The following is a 27461-nucleotide window of genomic DNA, read 5'->3' on the forward strand; positions in this document are numbered from 1 at the left end:
TGACTGGCTGCACCTCAATTGCTATCAAAACCAAAAGAGAGTAGAAATTCAACAGGACACCACAAGGGTGCTTTCAACTCTCCTAGTTCTGTGACCCTTTTTATTTCTTCCCATATCCGAGCCAAAGAGCTTGAGTTGTTCTCAGGTGCTGGATAATTTATTTTCAGGATTTTCTGTACCCATGATCAAGTGGTGGCAATCTGTTATCTGTTAAGATGTTCCTTTGGAGGTCCACATCTGTTTTGAAAAGGACACTTCACAAAACAGCAGTGACAGAGTGTGAGAGCGAATTCAATGATGCTTCCAAAAGACAGGTCAAAAACATCACCTAGGAAAATAATTTTAAAATCTCAAACACTTAAATTACCCTTCTTTTTACTTATGACACAAAAAATATTACTGATAATGACGACATTCTCCCATTTTTAATACAATGCTGTTTCCTAAGTTGACAACCTGTGAGGAGCCTCTTGCTTCTGGCAGCTGTGGCAGCACATGCTGGTTTACACAGGTGTCCCACCACCCACCCATGTCCTCCCTGGTGACGGTGCCACCAACTCTGTTACCTTTCCCCTGTCCAACCTCATACTCCACCGGTACCAGCTCTTCTCCAGTCCGGAGCCTGGGGTGCTGTGTTAGCCTCAGCAGCTGCTTTCTCTCTCGAATGCCCAAAGTGATTGATGTCAATAAAAATCTAAAACAAAACGCAAGAAAAGGCTCCAAATAAGACGAGTGATGATTTCCTGCAACACTAAAGCAACTTGAAAAATAAAGCACCTGGGAGGCAAACAGAGGATGAGGGGAATGAAAAGGAATTGATGGAAAGCTGAAGAGCAGTCTAATCACTCAGTAAAGCAGGGGAAAGGTGCGTGATGGATGTTTCCACACTATTTCTGGGTAGTCAAGGAAACAGTTTTTATCTGTCTGATGAAGAAGGCTGTTCACTCACTGAACTTCGGTCTCGCAGTTATCAGGTGAATGGGACTTGGATTTTCACTGGTCTGTGAGTGCAATGACTGCTTTTTATGGGATGGAGTCCCAAACTTCGGCCAGCTCCAGCCAGGAGCTACTAACTCCACCAACCTTCATTATCTAAGCACGCTACTTACATTACTAGTTCCACAACTCGTTACCTGCAACTCTGCCTATTCAGGTCACTCAGTGGTAAGAGATTATTCATAAAATAACTGTTTGGAATAGAAATATTTCAGAGAAAAACAGATCCTAAAACCCCCAGACAATCTACATACATATCTAATGTCCATACACCACCTTAGTATTCCCTGTATAATTTGGGAAGCCTCCAAATGGCTTCAGCTTCTGTGTCTGGACTTCACCAACAATTTCTTCTGCCCCTTCCCAAGAGAGTCCTGTTTCACTGTGCAATAAGCATTTCATCTTCCAAATTCCCAGTGGTGGTAAACCAGCTGTGCAGCCTTAAGTTATTAGGAAAAAATCACTATATTGACATTGCCTCTGGTGTAAAACATTGCCTTGGAATTAGCTAGAACGTGCTGGATCCTGCTCCTCATTCCACAGCACCCCCGGAGCCACACAGCCTCCTCCTGGTGAGCCCAGAACTCGCTCTGGCTGCTCTGGGATAAGCTGCCACACACAGCCAGTGGGTATGATTTGAGAAAATAATGTTTGAGAACTTCTTACAGTGACATTTCTTGTGGATGGCAGCAGGGAAGATCCCATAGACTGCAAAGGTAAACTGTCTTGTGCATTGATAAGATTGATAAGATAGTGGTATGTAATGACAGGATGTACCGATCTATTATGCTGCTGAGAAGAAAAATACAGATGCTCAGATGAAGAATACAACAAGATAGCAAGCTGGTTTTACCCCTGGTTTTAAACATACAATTACCTCTGCACCCATGTAAGAACTTGGATTTTAATTCATCTTCCAAGTGTATAACTGAATATGCTTCTCTACATTTAGTTCACACAGCCAAAATCATTGCTGTCGTAATTCCACCAAGTACAGAGAATCACCCCAACAAGATGACTTACTCCCATTTACTACATTAAACATACAAAAATGAGTTATGTCTGACAAGAGTTTGGTCCTGAACCCGCTCCATTTGCACTTCTAGTTCACTGCAATTCCCCCAGGTAGCACAGCGACAGAAACAGGCTGGAGCAAAACCCTGTGCATCTAACAAAACACTGAATTCACTAGGGTCTGTAATATGCAGGTATACTTCCTAAACCAAGGAAAATAATTTTGCCATTTAGCCATAAGAGGGAGCTCATATGTGGCTCAGAAAAAAACATGAAATCTTTATGAAAAGTTATTAAGCAAAGACAAGAATACTGGCATAGGACTGACTTGAGCAATCCTGGGAAATCCAGGCGTCATTAGAGGTTTTTCTTTCATGGAACATATATCAAAGTTTTTTTTTTTTCTTAAAATGATGAAGTTGACAAAAATTACATGACTTCACCAAGCATCTCCTAGTGTACTCGGAGCAGATACAGTTGAGTCACAAGTTTAATACACCAAACAAACAAAAGACAGTAAAGTTTGCCTCCTGAGCCTGTACAAAACCAAGTGCTCTGATTGCTTTAACTGCTGAGCCCCCTGTGGCTGCTGCTGCTGAAAGCTGATCTTCAGTATTTTTAGTAACTTGCTCCTCCTTGCTATTGAATTTCTTCCCAAGTTCCCATCATCTAGAGTTGTGCAAACAGCAGCTTCTGCACAAATGCCACCGAAAGCATGATTCGCCATACTGAACTTTCATTAGAGGTGCTGATACAGGAGAGTGAAATCACCTGCCTTCAGCCTCTGATTAAATCTATAGCATCGACAAGAATACCTCCTTTAAACTGATAAACCTATTTGACAGGTATGCTTGTGAGAACTGGGAATACAGAGTATGGTAACCCAGCACGCACAGCCTTCAGCAGAGAGCAGCTATTTCAGACACACACTAGCAAGACACACAAAGTCAGGAAACTGGCTTCTGCTTTATGAGTTGTACAAGATAGCATGAAGCGTTCGGAGCACAGGTACCACCAATAGTGACTTCAATCACATTTTGACTGGTAAATGTTTATGTATGACAACAAGTAAAATCTCACCTATCACAAGTGACTTTCAAACTACTGAGAACTGGCAACTGAAAATGCCAGGTGGTCACCTAATGATTCCTCATACACAACCTGGTATATTCCACAGCACAAAAGAAACTGAAGAACCTGCTTAAATCAAGAAATTCACTCAAGTATTGTATGGAAGAGAGAATTTTTGAATGGCTGTCCTGGCAAGGGACATAGCATGAAAGCCAAATCCTATGCTTTGTAAAATCACAATTTACAACTCCAAGGCCAGAATTTGGCCAGCAAGAACAGGCTACACAGGCCTGTTTAAAGCAACCCATTAGAAAGATTAACCACATGAGAAATATGCTGAGGGGTTATATCACTGACATAAGCTGCAAGAGCTCCATTCTGCATTTAGACAGCAGAAGTCAAGCACTATGTGACCACTAGATACTGCTCTGTGCTTTGCTCTGCAGCCTGCACACTCCAGAGCAGATGCTTGCCTGCTTCACCTTAAAATAAATAGTATTTTAAACTAGTTGCAGTGTAGCCTGCTGCAAAATGACTTGATGGCAGTAAAACAGTCTGACTCAATTTTTGATCTTGTCGTATTGCTAAAATGCACAATACCAGGACTTGCATCTTCGATAATCCACTTGTACTGTACATCTTGACTCTAGCACTTACCACCATACGGACGTTTTCATATACAATTTTCATTAACCCTTTGCTGGACTCTTGCTCTGGTCCGACCAGGATGATGTACAGAGGTCAAAGGGTTACTTTATGGCTGAGATTTTAATGCCATGATCCTCAACTTGCGGCTCCAATTCTTCTGAAAATACGATAGTTAGAAAACATATTTTTTAAAGAGACTCAAGATTCCTAAAACTCTTGAAAGCTGGAAGAGAATTTACCAAATAAACAGACTGACTGTAATCTCAGTAAAACTGGTAGGGGTAATTCAGAACCAAAAAGATGGAACAATCCAGAATTAAAGGACAACTGTGACATTTCAGCTTTGTTTCTTATGTCTAAACTGAAAAGTGAAGCTGCAGCACCACAGAGGAATTTTATTACGTCTCTCTGACTATCAGATCCCTTCTGCAGCACTGAAGGAACAATTTTGACACCTAATTTAATTGAACAGACAATCCAATAAAATCTGCAATTGGTTTGAAGTCATTTTGGATTACACCTCAGGTCGATAGCTCTTCAGAGCTTACTGTGATTTTGTGACACATGGAATCTTGCAGAACAGGTTTCCTACTTGTCTGAATTTCCTCATGTCTATTCTCCATCTGTGATTAAGCAGTTAATTGGACATACAGCCATTTGCAGAGGTCCCAGAAAACACAGTACCGATCCATCACTGATCCTCTAAAGTCAGTGATAGTTTAAAAGGTGACCAGAACCTCAGGTTGAATTTGGATGCCCCAAGCTCACTTTGAATCAGCTTCGAGCTCAGTCCTAAGAAGCTCAAGTCCATTTGTATTCAGCATCCTTCTGCACCTCCACTGCCTCTATATTGATTGCACAGAAATTTCTGTCATTCATTTTGATGGCCATTTCAACTCTTTTTTCCTTCCACAGGGGTCAGACAGGCCTCAGCGTTTATTACATGGGTGAAAAGAACAGGACCCAGTACTGTTTTAATCAGATCGGGCTGAAGCCATCATACATGCTGACGATTTGGCAGTGATTGGCTTTTTTAAAGTAATTCACTGTTAAACTCAAAAGGCTGTTTTCTCGTCCAACTTTGGGATATATTGCTTGCCATCACCACCAAAGCCCACACATTCAGAAGACCCAGAGCCCACCTGAAAAACTCAGGCACTCAGTTTTCTCTGCATTTTTTAAAAATGTGATTGTTTCTACTTACATTTTCACAGTTCTAGATGAGCAGCCCAGGTAGAGATAAGACCATTTCATATCCACAGCACTTTTCTGAACAGGTACTCAGGCACAGAGACCTTCCACTGTTACAGCAGTGTCTGCACAGCCCTGGTCACAACAGACTTCCCTGTATCGTCAGAGGAAGAGCTTCTGCCAAACCGTCCCAGATTTGGTGGTTGCTGGGAAGTGGGTAGAACTGTTGACCTACCCATCCTTACTTAACTCCATCCTTTTCTTTGGCGAGACTTATCCCATTGCTGGCGTGGGTCATACTGCTACTGGAGTCTCCAAATGCAGAAAGTTGTAAACCCTGCCCAGAGTTGTAACTGATCTAAAAATCCAGGCTTACCTGATGGCTGCATTTCTATTGAAACATGGTGTAAAATCATAGACATGAATAGTTGCAGGCTGTTCTGGTGAAAGAATGGTCCTTTCGTGCTTAATTCCATCAAAAAAAAGCAATAAATATTGTCTAACATACCGAAGTGCCTTTTTTCATCTTTCCATCTGATGATTTAAACAACTTCAACAAAACGCGGTGTGGGGGGCAGAGCACACAGCTCTAGGAATATCACACTAACTGTGGTTTTTAGATCCTGCCAGCTAAGAAATCTGCATGGGTAGGAAGTCATAAAATATTATGGTGTATATGATCCAACTCATGTTGTCCTTTCTCCAGCAAATTCCTACGAGTTTCCAGAGATGAGAAAGGTTCTTCGGATTTGGGGCTGAATGATACAGAACAATAGGCAAATAGTGCAAAATTAATTTCAGCTGTCAAGTCATGCAGTCAGAAGTCTGTAAAATAGGAACACTTTTTCCTGCTTTTTCAACGTGTCCTTGAAATCTTTAATATCTGAAACACTCAATTAAGAGTTTTCTCCAACTGAAGAGACTTTTATTCTGGCACCTCTCTGCCCAGTTCAAAGCAGTGTCTGGACTCACACCTGAACTGATAAGATCCAAAATGTGCTGGCGACAGTGCATAGTCCAAGTTTTCTCGATGTGGAAAACAGGATTCATTACCAGAATGCCTCACAGTAACAGAGCCAGTGAACGCATAAAGTGTAATAGGACAAACTGTGAAAATGCTCAGAGTGCCCAGAATTTTACTTTGCAGCCGTTGATGAAGGAAGGCAGATTTCCAGCGCTGGGCCAGATTGAGAATCCGTTGGTATTGCAGTGATGCCGGAGATCTCCTGACCCCGCTGACAGTGGGTATTGCCTGCACGTGTTGACTGGACTCTGATTTCACTCAGGGGCTGAAATGACAATACATGAGCATGAGCTAGGGCATGTCAGAAATTTAATGGGTTGAAGCCAACAAAATAGTGTCCAAGCAAACAGAGAGCTGTATTTGGCCTTCCATTAGTCACAGATTGCTCAAAAATGCGAGTGCCAGGATGTGCTGGGACGTCTCAGCATATAAATTACTATTCATCTAGCATGAAATAATTGTCTGATTAAATCAAATATGGAGGTGCTGTTGCCTTTCATCATGCTTATTCACTATTGGTTTGAGGGTGGACAGCATGGTGACTATTTGACAGATGTAGGAGTCAAGGTCCCTGCCTTGAAGAGCACTCAAAGCACCAAACACATCTGTCAGGTCCTCTTGCAAGCTGAGAGCCCTCCTCTCTAATCCATCTCATCCTGCCGGCTGCGCAGAGCTGTTGGCACCATCCTTCCCCATCTGCAGAGCATGGAAATGCCGGGGGGTGCAGGGCAGAAGAGAGGAGCACAGGAAGGACACTGGGGACCACGCACCATCCATACTGAACCAGGTCAGCCAACACCAGCCGGACAGGTGAATGCACCAGTGGTGTCACAGCGCTCCTAGGATCTCCCCATGGATGTAATCATGACAAGCTATACACAATTTACAATGACACTGTTCTTCAGTATCTCACAAGTTTTCAGGATCCTGCCTCACCTGTAGCTCTCACTCCAACACATCCTAGCAGGATGCAGGACACAGTGGTAATAAACACTCTTTTGGGGACTAGGAACATCACAATGACAGCGTGGAGGTTTTCTGTGAGATAGCAAGAGATGTGCCAGAGAGGCCTTTCAGGATAACAGCCAGCGAGGACGTCTATGCTAACTATGGCATCCAGAAGAACACCTGTGTTGTGTTTAGGAAGGCAGGAGCACAGAAGCCTAGCAGGCAAGGTGCAGTGAGCTGTCGTGGCAGCTTTGAGCTACAGAAAGGCTGTTTGGGAATTTTTCAGGTTAATTTATTTCCTACTTGAAACTCAAACAGCTTAACACAAAAAATATTGCATTTATAAACAGGAGAGGCAAGTAAGAGGCAAATAGCAACCTTTGGACAACTGATATTTTCAGTCTGGCTGCCTACATTCAAGCTCCTAATTTATACTTAAGGATCTGGATAAAATAACTTTATTTTCCAACCCACATTCTAAATAACATGTACTGCCAGGTTCAGGGAGTTTTGCAGATGTTTACCTCTTTTCCTTTGCATTGCTTTTGGCCATCTTCAGCAACAGACATGGCCAACAACAAGAACAAAACCACACATAAGTAGCACCAACATTTAGGCTACGAAGTAGTCAGACCAAGGGCATCCTGAGTGTATGTCACAGATAGCGTGTACAGAAATAGAAAAGGTATATTGCAGTATATTAAGATTACTGAGCAAATTTAAACTGTCAGATGTACCTTGAATTTTATCTATAATCTTGTTCTGTGATCTAGCTGTGACATTTATTGTACAAGTTATGGAATTTCAGTTACTGAGGATCATGAAACAGCAAAGCCGAGAACAACATTTCAGAGTAAAGACAGCCTCTTTGTTCCTATAGTTGGTACAGCAAACAAACCCACAAACTTCACTATTTGTCCAAGGGAAAAACTGTGCATAATGAAGTGCTTGAAGACGGGAGACAGAACAAACTGAATCTAACGAGGCTACTAAAAAACTTTACCTTGGATTTGGTCACTGAAGATAATCCTGAGGTGTGCGTATTTCTCTGTATTAACAAAAGCCACAATAGAAAGACAGGAACCCAAGCAGAAAGGAGGCCCGGCGATGTTGTTTCTTAGAGCAAATGGGGAACAGCTGGCCAGATAGTGAACTTGCCTGAACATGCAAACACCTCCCTCCTGGGGAGACAACACCATGGCCTGGGCTGCTGCTGCGGCAGCAAAGTGGGGCAGGAGGTGGGAATGTCGGTCCCTAATCCCAGCTCCAACCCTTCTACCACGCGGCAACCGGATCCTCTGGGCCAAGACAAGGAAGAAAGACACCAGCAATAACTGTTGCTAGTGCAGGTAGGAAGGGAAAGACATGGAAATACCTGCCTGCCTGGGGGGTACCCCATTGCCTCTGATCATGGGGTGGCATGAGAACAAGGGCAGCTCTGGGCAGGGATGGAGAGGGGAGCTGCTGATGCCACCCAGGTGCGATGGCAGGACCCAGCCTGGTCCAGCTCCTCCGGCTGCTGCAGCCGGGCCTCCTTGCTTTCTGCTTTCAGCACATCTTTAGCACTAATTCTTCAGTGTGTGTTATACAGGTCAGACTAGAAGATCGTAACAGTCCCTTTTGGCTGTAAAAATCTATGAATAACAATGAGGTTTTTCCTGGAACAGAGAAAACAGGCGGCAGCTGCTGATTCTTCTCACTATCTTCTTTAAAACAATGAAAAAAAAAATCCAATGGCTATGGAAATCATTGGGAACTGAGTCTTAAAAGTAAAATTTGCAGTAGCAGAACTGAATGGAACTGACACTGTGAGCTTCTGATTCACTGTTCTACTTACAAAGAGTGGAACAGATGTTGAGTCTTTTGTTTCTCAGACATCTGTGAAGATTTTTGATGTCCCTGTTGAAAAACACATCCTGCTGTTCACCCCAACGAACTCGGAGACTTTCAATGGGCTTTATGAAAACTACAAGTCTGCTGCTGCAGAATTGAAAGGTTCGTAATACTGAATCCTGCTTTGCAAATATGAATGCTGAAAGATCAATGGAAAAACACTCACCAGTGTTACTGGTGAAGGTACACTGCTGTCAGTCCATCTTCTATTTCTACCAAACCATTTAAAACCAGTTTCCCTAACTATTGTTTTAATTTGTTAGGGACACAGGCTGAAAAGTAAAACTTCACTTGAAAATTATTCTTTCAAACGCAAAGATCACACAAACCAACACCAATTCCAGCTGCTCTCAATAAACCTGTTTCTGATTTTACAAATATGAATTGATAGGAGCAACTTCTAACCTAAGATAGTTCTAGCAATGTTCTAGCAATTTCCACCACCACCAGGAAACACCATGAGATCTCAGGGTATTGACTGAACCAAGAGCTTGAACCAGCTACAAAACCTGAGAAATATTGCAAGGTATCTGCATAGCCTTGCTCACAGCACACGTTTGCATGTATATAAACAAGTATAGGAGGTTGGACACAAAAGTATTTCAGTTTTCCTTTGTCAGTCACTGTGGTGCTACTCCTGCTCCAAGTATGTGAGACACTGAAGAATGGTATGTCATCTAGTAATAAAATATCACACATTAGTATCTGTAAAGACATATGGATTACAGGTGTTTCAGCTCCTTTGTCCTGTTAAGACTTATTAGGAAGAGAAATAAGAGTTATGAAGGGTAATTTAGAAGTGTTACTAAAATAGGTGATAGCAAACCACTGTGAAAGGACAGAGGGAAAAGCTTCATTCCTTTTGGCTACTTAAGCATCTGTTATTAAGTAGGTTCAAGGAATGAAAAAGTCCCCAGAGCTGCCGACTGAGTCCAAAACATGGTTCTACACAATTCATTCCTTTAAGGCTAGGTCCTAACCCACTGCTGAGCTCCACGGTCCATTTGTCCGAAATGGCTAAACCAAAGCTGGAAGACTCAACCAGATGCATGACTCCCTCTTTATTATCAGATAATATTTGCCTTGGTGGATACCAATGAAAAAAGGATTTGAGTAGCAAATCCTGATTTCAGTGTTGGAGGGGGCAGAAGGACAGAAGAGGAGGGGATGTCTTCTCAACCAGGATCTGCTTGGGTAGCACAGTCACAGCAGGGAACAGCTTCCACGGGCAACGTGTCCCTTTCTACTACTGGGCTGTGCTGTAAAAGGAAATTGCCAGCTAGTATACTGTAAATTGTACGAGTCGTGGGGACTGTGACTGGTGGTGAAGGTGGGGATTTAAGCAGCAATGTGCACTTTCTGGTGTGTTTTACATCACTTCTGAGAGCCCACAACAGGTAAGTTTTTCAGTAGTCTAGCTTCTGAACACTGGGCAGCAGGAATTCAGGACAATGGATGCAGCTGTGTTCCAAAGGGTCATTTTCAGACAACCTACTATGGAGCCTGTATTGAAGAAAAGGACAAGTATTATAATTCTGACTACCAATTATTCAGAGGTCTGAGAAGCCAGCTCCCCGCTGACGAGACAGAAGGTGATAGCACATGAAGGCTGAATAGGATGGAGAGATATAAAAAAATAACATACAGTAATAGTGCACATTAGGTAGAGAAACATCCCATCAGTCTCGCATTAACTTGTGCTAGAGTGCAGTTTCTCAATGCTCCCCGCACTTTCACAGCCGTGTTTCTGTTTTTGCTCAGCTACACCTCCCTAGTGAAGAAATTCTAGAGGTCTGGAAGAAGATGCTTGTCAAAGTGCTTGTTGGGAAGAATTTCAACAGGATTGTCTTCAATAAGACCATGACTGTGTTTGTTATGTTTTGTAAGTGTCAATGTATTCAGTTTTTAAGTTGCTTCAACATGATCAATTGGAAGTGAAAAATGAAAGCTATTATACATACACACTGAACTAATCTTTGCACTTTACAGAAGCCCAGATTAATGAATTTTTGTCATCTGATGAAAGCACTGAAGAAAAAAATTGTCATATCTATGGAAACATTGTGATACCTTTGCAGACTTAGGGTTGTACTGAGTAACACTGCATCCTTTAAGTAAATATTTGTCAAGGCCATATAAAATCTCAGTGTTGAAAGACAAAATGACACTAGAATGTCATGTTGTACAACAGAACATTACAACATGCTGTTCTGTATGAGTCAGGCTGTCTTCCAAGGACAAAAGGAAAGTTGAAGTGAAGCTGTCTGGTTATAATGCTCTAGGATTAAATCCCAGAGAGAAATTGTGGTTTAGCAAATTATAACTATTGTTCTCCTCTTCTGTCTGAAAGGGAAGCGGCTTTCCTGCTGGACCCTTCCCAGCAAGAAACCCTTGCCCTATCCCTGCAACAGCCACCAGGGATTAGTTTGTGCCTTAGTTACTTCAGTAGAACAAACACACACCATTCATGTAGATAGACAACTAGCTATACTGCCCCCTGTGCCAGTTGTTTCTGGAGCAGGTACAACTATAGCCTCTCAAACACTGGTACTGCTCTTGTTATATCTACATTTTCACAAAACTCAAATCCTAAAACTTTCTTCTATACACTTACACCAGTAATTTTACTCCATTCGTGTATCATGGTCTCAACTTGGAATATTTGTTGTCAAGACCAATGATCTTTAGAAAATGCTACCTAATGCATCAACTATGTTATGCAATAAGGCAAAAATGCCGCAGAAAGAGAAGGCAAAGAAAAATATTAAATAGTTACATTTCTTCATCTACATAGATAATCTAATTAAAAAGAAAATATTTCTGAAGCAGAAAAAAAAAATCTAAGACACTGTTCTAATTAAAATATTAGTAAGCTTTTCATTTTTCTTCTTGGTCCCGAACTTAAATTAAATTCTAAGGCATTTTCCCATGCCCTCATTTAATCTTTTAGGGAGAGATTTTCCTCTCTGATGTGCATGCACGGCTTCGAATGTATCGAACTGCAGTTCTGCACACTCACACCATGTTTAGTCTTGATGCAGAAAAGCAGAAACCCACTAAATGCTCATAATAAATGTCAGTTTGTCAAAAAGTACCAGTAACAACTTTCATTAACTATTAAAGGATTGTTTCATACTTACAAATACCCTGAAATTAAACAGTATTTGAAATCTCCCGATCATGGGTCTACTCTGCCTGGAAGTGAGGAAGTAGACCCACACGGTAGCAGTTGTTACCATTAACGCTCTTCTCGAGTAGCAGGGAAACTGTCTGTGGGAGGAGAAACAGGGTTGAGTTTTCAGATATTTCCACCAGAGGCTTTGATTTGCTCCCGAATTCACTGCTCAAATAGGTGGTTACAGATGGAGACAGATGACTAAATTAAAACTGGGACAAAGAAGTCTGCAATGATGGGTCAGACTTTCAGCTCTGCCCAGACATTGACGATTCTGTTTTTCAATACCGAAAGCCTCTGTTTGGTGTCTGCCTCTGCTGCACACTCTTTAGTGATGTGTTTGAAACACTTATGTTGAGTCCTACGTACAGTCTTTCATGTTCAATGTTAGAGCAGTGCATATTCTGTCAACTTGCCTTCATGCTTTATTTCCCATTAAAGAAGAAGTAAAAAAGCCAGCTCAGGAAACACCATTAAAAAAAATGCTCTAGGTAGCAAAAGGGGCGAGTAATTAGCATTTGCTCATCTGTTCACATTCTTCATCCTTACCTGACACCCAGCAAATCTTCCCAGCAGACTGTGGTATTAGACCATTTGCAGTACAGTGCTTGATATCAAGTCCTCTGTTGGAGCAACTCTGCATCCTTACCTCAGGGCATTCCCAAACAAGAGAAACAGAAGGTAGTTTCTTTGGGATTGCCTAGGAAAGATTGTCTTATGCCCATCAGCTTACAAAACATAGTTCTCTAAGTTCTTATTAAACCTTCACACAAAGCCTCATTTCAGCTTTGCCATAACCAGTGTAAAGGTTTGAAAATATAACACATTTTAGCAACAGCTGCGCTACTTCTGACCTCATTAACATGCTCAGGTTCCTTGGTTGAAAAGATTAATATGTGCATTTCATAAAATCTTAAATTTTTTTTGGAAGTAAAGAACTACTAGAGCAAGTCTGTGAATATCAGTAATAAGCAGCTTTGCTCCTGCATTTGCTTTTTAAAAGGATCCTTCAGGAGGAATCAAAGAGGATCTCAGCTAAAAAGAAACTGTAATAACAGAGAAAGAACTTCAATAGTACAGAGAAAGAGCGAAACTCTGAGGATTGTGGGGAATCCTTCCTGGAAGGAACTCACTAGAAGAACGAACATCTCAAGGCAACACAGAGAAGGATCAAAAAATGAAAGTAAAGAATTCAATATCAATGGCTCATTATGTGTAATCTCTCTTGTGAATCCAATTTAACTCCTAGTTTTATAAGGATCAGGATGTCCTAACTCTCACCTGTCACACAAGACAACAAGAGATGGACAATTTTAAAGTATTGGACATCTTACATTTTACAATTATTTGCTAAAAAGTGCAGTTCATGACAGATGTCTTGTTTGTTATCCAGGCTGCACTTAGAGATTTAAGATTAAATATTAACTTCTCTACTTCACAGTTCTTGCAGATAAGTGGCACTCAACACGCAGCACACTGACCTCACGAGGCCATCAGTCAGCCTTCACTGATGAGGAGTTAACGAGACGACACAGAAAGTAAACCAGTTATGTCGATACTTGACAAGTACAGCTAGATCACCATTTCTAATATGGTCTACCTGGGTTTTGTAAGTCTTGGACCTAGTTTCTTGAGCACTTTACTTAGACCATCTGAAATTGGTGAAGACCACTGATCAGATGCTTCAGGCTTCTGCCGGCTGCAGCTCCCTCTGTCCCAGAAAACATCACCTACAAGGGGAAAAGTAGCTTAAAGCTAAAAAGGGAAACTAGCTCAAAAGTCAGAAAAGTAGATCAGAGAGATGCACCCTGCTCCTTCACTTCTAATTGTGAACCACAGCTGACTTATTATTATTTACAGCCAGATTTTTCTTTGAAGATGCCAAGTGAAACTTAATTCTTATGTTTTTAGTATAGAGTAAATTTTTGATAGAACTGCAATACAGTGCAAATCAAATCAAAGTCTCACTTAGCGGCAAGAGGAAACCATGGGATCCCAGATACCAGGGTGCTGGTTTTAAATAGATCAATCTACGTTTGCTGCGGGATGAAACTCCCACTCCAGCTGGACAGCGTGGGATGCATTTAACAGTAAGTGCTTCTCAGCACCCACTATCAGGACTTGATTTACAAACATCACACAGAAAAAGCGACTTGCCAGTTCAACCAGCGAAGTATGTCAGAACTCCTTCTATAATACACAATTAAGGACGACAATTCTCCTTTGGACATCAGACACGAGTTCTCTGGAGACTGTCAGAAGGTCCTCGCACAAAGTAAACTGGATCACTGTGGGATGCTGGGCTTCATTTAACATTAGGCATTTATTAACAAACAGAAGCTGGGAGATCAGGTTAGAAAGCGAATGAGATGAACTGAATCCCAAAGTGTCGGCAGGCTTTCCCTTTGCTGCTTGCAACATGATGAAATTTGAATGGCAAGCAGTGTCACCAATATATTTTGAACAACTATTCAACACAGAAGCTATAATCTTTTAATTAGTTTCCCCACAGACAAACAGAGCAAGCCATGTTCGGCAGCACTCTGTATCTGGCAGATGGGTTTACCATTCAAGATAATGAAAAAGAAATAATTTTCACTGCGCCTACCCACTGTACATGAGGCTCAATCCTGAAACTGCTATCTATCCTATTATAAGGTGCAAGTTTACATATTAATGAAAACATGCTCTATCTCAGCAAATGATGTTCTCATTTCTATTCCAGCCACTCTCAGATGTTGCGTCAAGACAAGGGGCCAAGCACAGAGTCACAGGCCGTGCCTTGACACATGACAAGAGTTGAAATCTACTTTATGAAGCACTTGGAAAAAGCCTCCCTGAAAGGCAAGTCTTGCTATGGTGGGACATCCGCCTCGTCCCATTTTCCCCTCTGACCCAAGTCAGTTCCAGAATATTTTCCTGGAACAAAAATTTAAAACCCATCACCAACTCACTTGCTCTGTTGTGCCAACTTCTGTCAGTTTAATAAACAGAACTGGTATTCTCTGCAGTGTAGTGTAGCTCCTCAGCTGTCTCAAGCAGAATCGAGCCCTAAACGTCTGAAACAGAATCACTTCCTCAAGCTTTGCTAAGTCAAACACTACTTATTTTAGTCTAAACATGAAGTGAATCTATTTAAAGAGTATACCACTGTAACTGCTCATTCTAAAAATTATTTAAATCCATGAAAAAAGTAAAATCAATGTTTATTAGTCAAATTTGTCCCTGTAAATGAATAGCAATGTTCCAAATGCACCAATATTACTAGGTTTTAATCATATGAAAAATCCCCCTGTGCACATAAATAAGCCCTATCAGTTAAGACTGACAGGATTAAGTAAAGAGATATCAATGTGCACCAACTGCGGAGCTTGTCTAATCTCTAGTGTCAGATGGTTTCGCTATCAATATGAAGTAGTGGAAGAAACACACCCAGCTAGCAATCTTATTTATAAAAAACCCTCATAAATTAAATGTGAAGCATAGCAAAGTTTAATATAAAAAAGGAGGGTAAACCTGAACTTCCCCCAAGAAATGCTGACTTGTTTTTCTACTAAATGTCAGCCAATTCTACCTTAAAATCCAAGCTTTGAGCACTTTGCAGACAATAATTCATCTCATTAAGTTATTTTCTTAAATCCTGAGGAAGAAAAACGTGGTTTGGAATTGACAATCATTCAAAAACGCTAAGATACACAGGAAAAATAATCAATCCTAAAGAGAAATGCAATCATTCTTTTCGTCTTTAATACAGCTTCATCCTTGCCTAACTCCCCTGGAATTACTCTCAGCTGGCATCAGCATAATAACAGAAACAGAACAATACATTAAAAGCGATTAATACAAATGCACAACAAATCCATTGGCTGTTCAAAAAACCCTGATGTGTGAAATGGTGTAATTGGTATAAATCAAAATGTCTGGTTTGGAGGTCAGAAGTTTGGTTTTGGTAGATAACATATTTATGTGCTCTATGCCTAAAGACTGACGGAATGGCCAGAGGGAGGTGTCGAAATCCAGCAATTCAGGCATTTACTTCAAAGACTTTGATTGTCAAACTTCACGTTAGGAAGCCGTTAACTCTGTCTTGCCTTTTTCTCTCTTATCACAGAAAAGAGAGGGGAGTTTGCTCTAAGGCCACAATGACTTTATAGAGAAATATTAACAAAAAAGGAACAATTCGCACTTTAATAAAAACATAATATTGTGTAACTCAAGCGGAGTTTGGCTGATGCAAATAACTCAGCTCAGCTGTCTGAAAACCATGCTTGGTATAACCAAATGTGGCAGGGGGCAGGAGGCTGTGTCCATTTCAGACTTTCATTTGGGAAATGCTTTAAGCCCACCTGTCCCCTGGACTTGCGGCCACACTATTGCATCTGCGCAGCAAGTCCCACGCAGGCCGACATTCACTCCAGTTTGTGCCCAGTTCAGAGGGCTTCCAGGCACATGTCACTGCTTGCACTTCATTCTTGATTCACTGCATTTGGGAACTACTGTGACTGAAAGGTCGAGCCAAATTCAGCTTTTCCTTTCCTCTCAGAGGAAGCAGCTGTTTCTTATGGCACAGTGCTTGACCAAGAGGAACATGCACTGCCCAACATGCCCCCAGTTTCTAGTCTCTGAGAATCACCTTTGGCAATATTTGCTTTATGTAAAACATAGACAGAACTAAAGCCGTGCCAGCCCTGCTGCCCGCCCCTCTCACTGCTGCACAAACATGCAGTGGTTGCCTTTCGCCAGAGCCCGCCAGCCACGCCGCGCCAGTCCCGCACAGGGAAATCATGAACGGGACCCTCACCAGCCACGTGTTGGATCCCTATCAGCACTTACACACCATGCAGTGAGTGCAAACAACTGAAGAATTGTCTCCCTCCCACACCCCAGCACGTAACACCTTGCTGCATTTCATTTGAGCTCTCCTGGGTGAATACACGTTACCAACAAATGCAATCAGTGAATAATAAATATTAATAAAGCATTTAATTGAAATCTTATTGAAAAGCATTTTCACCAGCACATCTGGCAAGAGGGCCTTGAACAAATGCTGTCTGCTTGCCAAGTACAACTGAGGTGGAATCATAATTAGTCAGCAGAGGCTCAGGACCGTACATCTGCAAACATCACTGCTCAAGTCTATGCTTTTCAAAGCACGTATTTAATAGATTTAAATAATTTGGGAATTCTGCCTAAATTTCCCTTCTCTGGCCTTATAATTTCGGATCAGGTGCTGGTTATTTCCTAGCGGGCACGCCACATGCCAGCAGACTCAGACACTGCTCCTGAGCTAAACCAGCAGCTGGCGAGAGCTTTCCCTCCAGCCTCCACATCCCAGGTCACGTCACCTATGGTTGTCAGAAAAATAGCTCTTTTAGATCAGTAATGGATGAAAGGGTTCATAAATATTGGTTAACTGTCATTTCCCTTCACGTAGTTTGACACTGATGGGTCTCTACCTGCCTTCCTCTCTCTTCCTCCAAAGCATGACGATTTGCTGAGTCAGGAAAAAATCCACCCTTTTCCACCATGCCCTGATCCTTTTCTTACATACTAATTTGCCAAAGTCTAGTAACTTCAACAGACAAAGACATTTACCCAGAAATGACATTTGCTTGGAAGACTCTAAGAACATGACAAAAATCTGTATCCCTGTTTTACACTGGCCACACAGCATGAGGTGCCCCTAGGAACACTTGGTTTCTGGGTGACAATTACAGCCGTTGTAAGAGCCAAGTGTGGGATTTAACAACCTTCCCTCTGGCATTAAATACATGTCTCTAGTCTAAACTATTTTTGTTCTAGTCCTTAGTAATTTCCCATGCAATCCTTCATTAAGATGCATTGAAAGAAGAGACTGAACACTTTTTAGTATGCACTTCAGTGAGAATCTTTGCTGTAAATTCATCTGTGTATTCTTCCCAGTTGAAATCCTTGCACTAAGATGCTGGTTGGCATAAGAATTCTTTGGACGGTCTCCTCAGAGAACACATTGATAGGGAAATGTGAAGGATGTGCTCCCCCAGCAACCAGAGGACTTCATCCAGAACAAGGAAGATGGATTTCTATTGAACAGTCATGGGTGGAAGTGAACCAGAATTTTTGATACATGAAAAGAACATCCATTTGGATATACAAACGTCTTCATCTTGAAATTGATATCATTTTGCAACACGAAATCTTCCCTTTTAACTGACAGCCACTGTGATTTTGAAGTTCACAGATTCTCATTTATACTGAAAGCATGCAAAATACTTTTTCAAATATGTTCATTCTTTTACAACCTTGTTCCTAGTAATTCATCCAAGCCTAGTACAACAATATACTTCATTCATACAGAGATGTGGAATAAGGCCATGTGACTTAGGAAAAAATCACACTAAGGGGTAAATAAAAGAAACTTAAGGCAATCATTCTGTACAAGATTTGAAAGTGTTAGAAAAGCTACCCAGGCACAGTCTAAGGGGAGGAGCTGGCACGTAAAGGTAACAGGGTAAGCCAGGTTTCCCAGGAAGCCAGTCCCGCTGATCTCATTAGCAATGCCCACAGCACATCCCTGTCTGCTGCCCTAATGCCACCTGCTGGCAAATCGAAAGATCTTACTCTCTGTGTTGGCTCCTTGGGGATTTATTGACCTTGGGGACAGGACACAGAGCACCACAGGGTCAAATATGATATCTGGGAAAGAAAAGACCTCATGGGCAATGCCTGTGGGGACCCTAAGGATTACAGACCCATCCACATATCCTCATGAAAGAGAACAGTTGACTGAAGATCTCCCAGATCCTTCATACCTGTATGTAACACACTCACCACCCTCCAGGGATGCTAGAAACATCAGCTAAGTGCCAGGGGATTTTCAAATAAGTGCAATCAACAAAGAACTTCAATTAATGCTGACATTGAGCTACTCAGAACAGGAGTAACTTTGGCCTGTTGGAATGGCCGGACAGATCAGACTTCTTTTTACAAAACAATCCTAATTCTAATTTTCATTTGCTCATGAGCATGACCAGCTACTAAACATACTCAATTAAAAGTTGCTCAAGTTGCTGCATTGGATCAACTCTTTCAGTTTCTCTGAATATATTTTTGCCCAAAGCAGCGAGTTTTCTTCTCCTTTGCCCCCTCTCTGACGAGGCAAGAGGGAAAAAGGGTATGTTACAGCTTTACATTCACTCTCTGTCATGGAAATGTGGGAGGCAGACTTTGTGTTTTCCCTGCACAAATCAGCTTTTTCTGTACACAAACACCACTAATTACCTTCTCTTCATGTCTGAATATCAGAAAAATTAGCTATATTTAGCAGGCTGAATATAACATTAGGAGTAAGATAAGGCTTCGAAGCAAGACACAATGAATGTCTTGTTCAAGAGAATCCAGCATTTCTCAAAGTGTAATGCTATCAACCCATTTGCTTATAGAGAGAATGAATTTGATTTCAATTTCTGCCATCCTTTCAATCTTATGGCTTCTCAGCAGGAATCTTATAGAGGACAACATGAAAGACTTGTATTCTGTGCATGTTATTCCTTCTGCAGATACTACTCTTCTACATATACTACATACTCAAGCAGATAACAAATGACATAATCTGTTATCTTCATCATGTTGTATCCCGCCCTCCCTCCCCTGTTCTTATGTCAAAAAAATACAGAGGGAAGGGCAGAGTGCAAGAAAGGTGAGACAGATTTGTGGAATTAAGAGATACCATGGAACCGGTGGAAGAGCAATCTGTTGACTAAATATGAGACTCTCAAAGGAAGAAAGCCTTAAAATGGTAAGTAGAACAGAAAAGATCATGAGAAGAGATACATATAAGCATGAAGAACTAAAGAAGAAAATAAATAACTCATTTTATAAGAGGAGAGAAGGTCTGCTGCTGACTAATCCTGCATCCAATCCCAAATACACCACCATATGGTACCTAAGACACCTCACACACAAAAGACCAACTGTCACTGCAAGTCTCCCTGTCCCATTTCTGAGGGAATTCCACTATGGAATTATCTGAGTTTGATTTACAAAGCCTCTACCTTAGGGAAACACTTTTAGAGTGGTTTTATTAAACCCCAGAAGAATGCCAGACAGTGGAAAACATTCCAACTAAAGTGAAAACTGTCAACATAATATAAAGCCAGTTCCCTGAATTTTTTTTCTGATTATGAGGTTTCCATTAGAATTGTGCAGTGTATACTGTGAATATGTTACACCAGGCTGTGCTGGGTTATTTTTCCAAGTATATCAGTTACCACATTGTCATAAAAAAAGATCAAGTAGAGCTGAGAGATGAGGACATCCCACGATGGCACTCGCCTCATCTCAAGCCATGACAGGTAAAATGTACATTTCAGGAATGGGAGAACAGCCCTCATTCACATTCTAGAAGACACCAATGAGTGAGTTTTAGTTAGAAGTACTGTAATTATCCACTTCGCAATAGATAATTATCAGTGCTTCTAATTAAAAATAGGTAGTTGTACAGGACTTTGTAATTACGTGAGATAACCTTTGCATCAAAATAAGACATGGCCCACACCTCCACATTTATGTTGCATGGCCACACAGGTTCAGAGCATACCAAAAACTTTTCACCTCTAGCCTGCTATACCAAAAGTGGTGGTACAGACCTGTATGAATGGGACCATACTCCTTGTAAAATTTATTTCACGCAGGGAACTATCACACATGCATTAACTTGGGTGACACAAATAGTATCTACAAGGAGAGTTTGCCAGGCTGGTTGCCATCAAGCATTTTCTAGTAGAAAGATCTAGATACTCTACAGAGATGACCAGCTATATAACTGAAGCTTCAGCCACCTGGGTCAAGCCTATTTCAACAAATCCATTTGGCATCACTTTGAAGAATAGAGCCTCTGGGAACTGGCACTGCAGGTATTTCATTTAACCCCCTTCACAATAGTTTCTGTGGTCTCAAGCCAGTCTGCTTTCTGTGACAACCTTCTCACCCAGGTGCCCTTTAGCTTGGCCAGGTGGCCAACCATAACCCAGGCAGAGAAATCCCAGCCAATCACTTTCCTAAATAATCCCGGATTTCAGAGGTATGAGTGAGAGCACCTGTGCCAGGGAACAATCTGTGCGACTGTCAACATAAAAGTTATGCAGTGAATTACTTGATGAGAACCAGAGCTACACTTTCCAATCAACAACTTGTTCTTCATTCTCTGTCTAGGCTGTTCTCAGGGCTAATCACTCTGGTGGTTTCATACCCAGAGTGAACCTGCCCTTGTGTGCTTATGGCCATTCCTTCGGTTTCTACGTAATTTGTCTCCTTGCTTCAGCACAGCGATAGGAAAAGATAACGATTGCTTCAAGACAGCGGCAGAGCAAGGTGATGAAGGAATGTGGATGGGAGGTGTTACCATGGCAACAGGGGGACAGAGCTTTCCAGGTTTGGGAAAGCAAGTGAATTTTTCAGCACACTCAAAATGCCCAGCTTTGGTTCTGCCCGAGCTCTGAGCAGCTCTTGAGACTTTGAGGTGGGATCCGAGGGTTAAAACAGCATTTGGCCCCAGGGAGCTGTTACATTATGGCAAAGGTAAAGGATAAGGAGCAGCCGAGTAAATCACAAAGAAATTCAAACTGGTGATCAGGTCAACATCTTCAGCACAAATTCACGCTAGTGAATTTTGCAGTGGATCGATTATGTTTGAGAATAACTTATAAAAATCTCATTCCTGTCCTCTTCTGAAACAAAATGTTTAATATCACTTTCCCAAGCACTGGCTACATTTGCAATACGTATGCCATGGAGGCACCCTACAGTCAGTATTGCCTTCCCAAAACCAACTCCAAGAAGTAAGAGCAATACATGACAACAGCCATGGAAGTATCACATTAAAAGCAAGGAATACAATAGGTCTGTGACTAATAAAGAGCATGTCCTTTAACAGTATTAGCTTTGCCTCTTGTGCTTGGTACACATTTTTCAGGTGAACAGTACAGGGTGTGGGATGTGCAGACAAGCTACACACATGATTATGGCGCAGCACAGTTAGACTCTAACAGATAGAACAGTGATGATATATATTACTCACACCAGCTATCATTTACATTAACTGTTGTTCCTGAAGAGCATAAGCACAGAGAAGGCCAAAACCAGAACCCCAGTTTCCCCACTAAAGTTACCAGAAGATCAGATACAATGGCTGACCAGCTAATGTGGCTATACTGTAAAATGGAGCATCATTTTTCATTTAAACGTATAATGAACCAGAAAGAAGGCAACAACGTTTTTCTGAGTTACGATGAAAAACTCACTGTGAGGGTGAGTGTATGTGTGTGCTTAAATATAAAGAAGCTGTTAGAGAATGAACCACATGAACTCTGCAAGTTGGCAGAAGATTTACAGAGAGGCAAAGCTGCCAATTTGCAGAGATCACCTCCTGGGGCAGGCAGTCCACAGCAGTTATAATTTCTGAAAGACACTGTGGGAGTGCTATTAGAGGGAAGTGTCATTTGGAGTAAAGGAACAAATTGCAAGAAATTGTATTGTAGTATGTAGGTCTGCTGTCTCTTCTGGTCAATACAAATACATTTTTGAGGAAATAATGGTAGTTCTAACATCAAAGTAAAGGCTGATAATAACAGCAAGAAGATGCAAATCTTTCACCTGAAGGTCACGATACAGTTGTCAGTAATATACGATATAATCCCTCCCCCTGCTTCTCAGGGAAGCTGAGCATGACAGATAATCTCACACTGGTTTTTGGAGGAGTAGATAAATTCACCTGGTGAGCCATGAAGACCCTTGTTGAGGCCACAACAGTTTCTGCAGAACGTCACATCACAGCTGCAGTCATCTGCACTTTGTAGTTTGTTTCTGATTCCCTCCACAATCAGACCTCAGCAGCACACAGAAAACAGACCAAACCGCTTTTGAAATACAAAGCAATGGTTTAGGAGCAGGAGGCTCATGGTATTGAGCCACCACCAGCAGTGCCCAGGGAGGCATGCAGGCTGCTGGTTGCATCCAAGAGAAGCCTGCAGATACACTGTGCTATTCCAACCCAAACACAGCCTGCCTCTGGCCCACAGCTCACCTAGGGCAGGAAAAAACAAACCCCTCCAAACCTGTAGCCATATAGTACTTTGCACTTGTGGGATGAGGAGCATTAAAGGACTGAATTGATCCCTTCACCCACTGACAGCGAACACAGCTGGGATCTCCAAGTTTTCCAGAAGCAAAGATGTTCCCTCCAAGCCATCCCGTAAACAATTAGAGCAAACGCCCCTCACCGCATTTTGTTTGTCTTCTCAGGTGCTCTCAACTGTGCAAATCCTGTGATGGAATCTCTACACGCTTTTGCAGCAAACTCTACAGATGCAAGTGCCCTATGAACATCACATACTCAGAAAAGCTGTTATCAGAGGCACACGGTACATTCCCAGGCACCTTACACATCAGACTATTGCAGGCTCCGGGAGAACAGATTTATGTTTAACCTCTCATTTCCCATATCTGGCCTTTGATACATTCCATTTGCTGGTAAGTGTGTAATACAGCCGGGGAATGGCCACTGTCAGCTTCAGTCAAATATGCAGGAAAAAGAGTCTGTTTCCTGAGAGGATACAACTTCATCCACTGATCTAAGGTGGGGTAAAATCTGGAACAATAGACTTGTCTCAGCCAGATGATAGGGAGACGTTTCTTCTACGTGAGCCCTAAAGTGCCTCTGGGAAAATGAGAGGGCACAGGTGGAGCAGCTGTAGGCAAATGGATATCATCACTAGCTCTGTATCTCCCACTTAAACTCCAGAGAGCTGTTTTCTAGCTCTGTATTAACTCCCATGAAGACTGAAATTACATGGATTGAACTGTTACAAGCAAGCTTATCAGAAATAACTCCCATCATACCTGAAATGATGACTTTCTTAGACAAGCAGAGAACTCCTCTCCCTTTCCTGTATCACCTCAAATGGTAATCCTACAATTTAACAGCTGATAGCACTTGTGAAAGCACCTGTTTTCACTTATAAAGTGCTCCCTGACAGTTCCTGCACTCTCATTAAGAGCATGTTTATATTCACAGTGGGACAGGTACCTCCTAAAATGGCAGGTTAATACACTGTCAGACCTTTCTAAATCAAGATTTCACTTTTTCTTATTCGAGTCTCAGTCCTAAAGGGGATTTTTTGTTAACAGGGGTTTGGATCATAAAAATGTGGTGACTGAAGCCAGATGGTCTGGCAGGAGGATTTCAATCAGCATACTCAGCGGTTTCTTCACTTACACATTGCAATCACAGGAGGGAATGTTACTGTGCTGTCAAATGTATACATTTCGGGTAGGATACAGGTTAGGTAACACAATCCAAAACTAAACACTATAGATCAGTGTTGGCCAGCAGCAGCATTAGCATCAGTTTATCTCCAGTTCTATTACACTTCAGGCACATCCACACCTCAAACCAAGGATGCTGCAGGGATCGCTGAACAAGTACCCACCAACCAGGGTCCAAAACCAGAAGCCAAATAATGGCATTAGCATGGTGCTGGGCCTGGAATCATCAAGCTCTGTTGACTGCAGCTAATTTTAACCAAAGGGGTACCACAATCCACCCTGACTCTCCCATGTTTCAAGCCACTGTTAGTCTGCTTAGCAAGGGGAGGGGCACTGATGGGTGGGTTCCTCACTTCTCCAAGCCAGGCCGCTTGGTAGCACTGCAGTGGTCACCAGCCTTGCCAGGATGCAAGGATCGTTCCTGCCAAAGACTTCCCTGCAGCAAGATCATGCTGAGGATTAACACTTGCTAGACTTTATCCCTACAGCTTAGAGCTGCTGTCTCCAGGATGCACCACTGGCTATTACTGATGCTATGGCTTTCCTCCCACTGAGGATCACTGGACCAAAGATGCCCTTGTAATGGCTATGCTACAGAAGAAGCCCTACAACTGTCCTCAGCATGGTGAGCAGAGGAAGCAGTCTCTCTACAGTTTGGAAAATAGCCAAGAAGCAAACTCCTAGGGAGCCCTTGGAGACTATGAGGTATTACAGTGGCAAAATGCAAGCAGAACGATGAAGTTTTGGTAAGGACAGGGGATGGGCAAAGAGGTCCAGAAAGTACTTTCTGGAAACTGGTCTGCAGAACAAAGAGCACGGACAGATGGATGGAACTGGGGAAAAGTTTATCAGCTCTAGTTTTGAACCTGATCTCCATTCCTAACCTCTAGCCATGTGGCGATTATGAACATTGACTGCAAGGCACCAGGAGACTCCACTCTCCAGCAGGAACCTGACCAAGCCATTGCCTAAGGTGGGCTGGAGGTGTGAATACCTTCAACCTGAACAAGTAGCTGGTCCCCAGGTGCTTCAATAGCTCTTCAGCTGGGATGAAAAAGGAGAAAGCCAGACTAGCACTGAGTCACATTCACAAACAAAACTATTGATACTGAATACATTTCTTAAATGCCTCACTAGCTGTTCCAGATGATACCACGACAGCAAATCAAAGTAAAATAGAAACTACCGCTATTCAACTCTTCTTTGCAACTATCACCCTCTGTCTTGCTACAGAAAAAGAAACAAACACCAGCATTTCTGTTTGGGGGAAAACCACAAAAAAGTGAAAGGAACCAAACAGAACAGATACAGGCAAACTCTGTCATGCACTCTTCAAGAGTTTTGGAGCTTAACGTGGAACAACCACCCTACTGAAAGCAGAATCACAAATCATAAATTTTCTTTTTTCTGCATTTTCTTTCAATTTATCTTAAAATCCTACCAATCACCTCGGCAGACAAACACACTGCTAGCAGCTTCACTTTACTATAGGGATCATCTCCACCTCGAGCTGACAGAGGTAAGCAAATGTTTTGCTTTTACAGTTCTTTGGAAAATCCTGTAGATCTACTGCAAAAGGAAAATTCCAAGCTGAGGGGGCCCTCAAGACATAAGGCAGCAGAAAAGCCTCGGAAGGGGCTCACTACAAACTGTTCCCACCAAGTGCTGCAGCAACACTTTCAGGGCTGCCGAACAGAAGTCTGGGCCGAGCACCCAAATGCCCGATGGTCCAGACTCCAGCTTGTTCAGTGAACACAGAGGTCAGACCAGCAGGGAGATGTGCTTTCCATCTCATGGCCTTCAACCCACCCTCATATTCTGTGAACTCTAGGCCTCAGGAAAAAAGCAGAATTTCTTCAATTTAAGAGCGTGATGTCCAATCTTTGCCGGCCCATGGGCAGTAGCACTGAGCCAGTAATTGATGAACTGTTGCTGCCTGTAACAACTTGCTTTCTCTCCCTCTTAACCCAGGCAGTGGCATCAGCAGCAGCTTCCGATGGCCACAGGCAGGGGCTGACACCAGGAGACTGGGAGGACGTTTGGGTGGGAGGCTGCAAGTTCTTTTTCACAGCACTAAGTTAAGGAGGAGGATGATCTGTAAAGGAGTCAGCCAGGGACAGAATAATTTTCACAAAGCAGTTATGAAGAATGCACTATAGCTTGGGAGGAAAAAAAAAACCCAGAAGCACGAAACTATTTCCCAGTTCCTCCTGCCTTTCCTGCACAATTCCCAAGGCACACACCGGCTGGCCGCCCTTCCCCTTCCAGTTCGAAATCCGCCTCCAGGTCAGACGACACGAGGGTGCAGCAGAGCTGCTCGCTGGCTGAATTGATTCCTCCCGGCCTTCGAGCTGACTTCTTGACTTTGCTTTATTCAGTTAGTGCCTGTGACTATTATGGCACAGTTACTATGTGTATTCTCTTTTGATCTAAACTTCTCGATGTAATGGTGAATTTAGGCTACTTGATAGGGGAAGAAAAAAAAAGAACAACAGCAAATAATTTTATTCTTAGAGAAGAATTTATTTGCAGGAGAAGAAAGCTGGTAAATTGCTGCCATTTTACCGTTTCGTTTGAATAATTTTCTGTAGGCGAATTTCTAATGCCTCGTGTATCAGGAGGGGCAGCTGCTCCTTTTTCCCGATGGGTATTATGGTCCAAGGCACTGATACAATTTGGGAGATGGACTATTGACTGTTGTGAAATGATGCTGAAAATGATGCAATCAATTTAATACTCTAATGGCCTAAGGAAAGGAGGGGAAACTTTCTGGGCATTGTTTGACCTGCCTTATGAGAGGCTGAAAATCCTGTTCTGAGTAATCAGAAGATGGATCTCATTTTATACAACTTTTTTTTTTTAATTCAGTAGCTGCAGGAGGAAGAACTGAATCTCAATTTATAATTCTAGTTCCTTCCACTATTATTCAAAATGAATGAAGATGACAGCTTTCGTTCCAAAACCCAAACTGCTTCATGCCTTTAGATGACCTTCAAGAGAACTGCAAGATAGTCTGACTATAGTCAAAGCTTTTCTGGCTTAATTGGATCTTGTAGAAATGTGCTATTTTATCAAATATTTTCTGGCAATGAAATAATTTGAACTTTTCTTTTTTAAAAAAATACATATAAAATGAGATGGCTGTATGGTAGAATAAAGGGAGACATCAATTCAGTTCCCTGTTCTGACCAAGTTAGA

General features: G+C 42.1%; 1 protein-coding gene across 1 annotated transcript; it reads left to right on the plus strand.

Annotated features, from left to right (window-relative positions):
• Positions 1-529: 529 nt before the first annotated feature.
• PDILT (protein disulfide isomerase like, testis expressed) lies at positions 530-22717 on the plus strand (the record flags this gene model as incomplete). The annotated part of the gene is given in 9 exon segments (XM_082064689.1): positions 530-596; positions 1665-1712; positions 4645-4708; positions 4710-4767; positions 6954-7091; positions 7816-7926; positions 8767-8891; positions 10525-10667; positions 22653-22717. Coding segments are annotated over 9 exon segments (819 nt in total).
• Positions 22718-27461: the final 4744 nt, after the last annotated feature.

The sequence above is a fragment of the Streptopelia decaocto genome (genome assembly GCF_964273445.1).
Source record: "Streptopelia decaocto genome assembly, chromosome: 13".
NCBI classification, from domain to species: Eukaryota; Metazoa; Chordata; class Aves; order Columbiformes; family Columbidae; genus Streptopelia; species Streptopelia decaocto.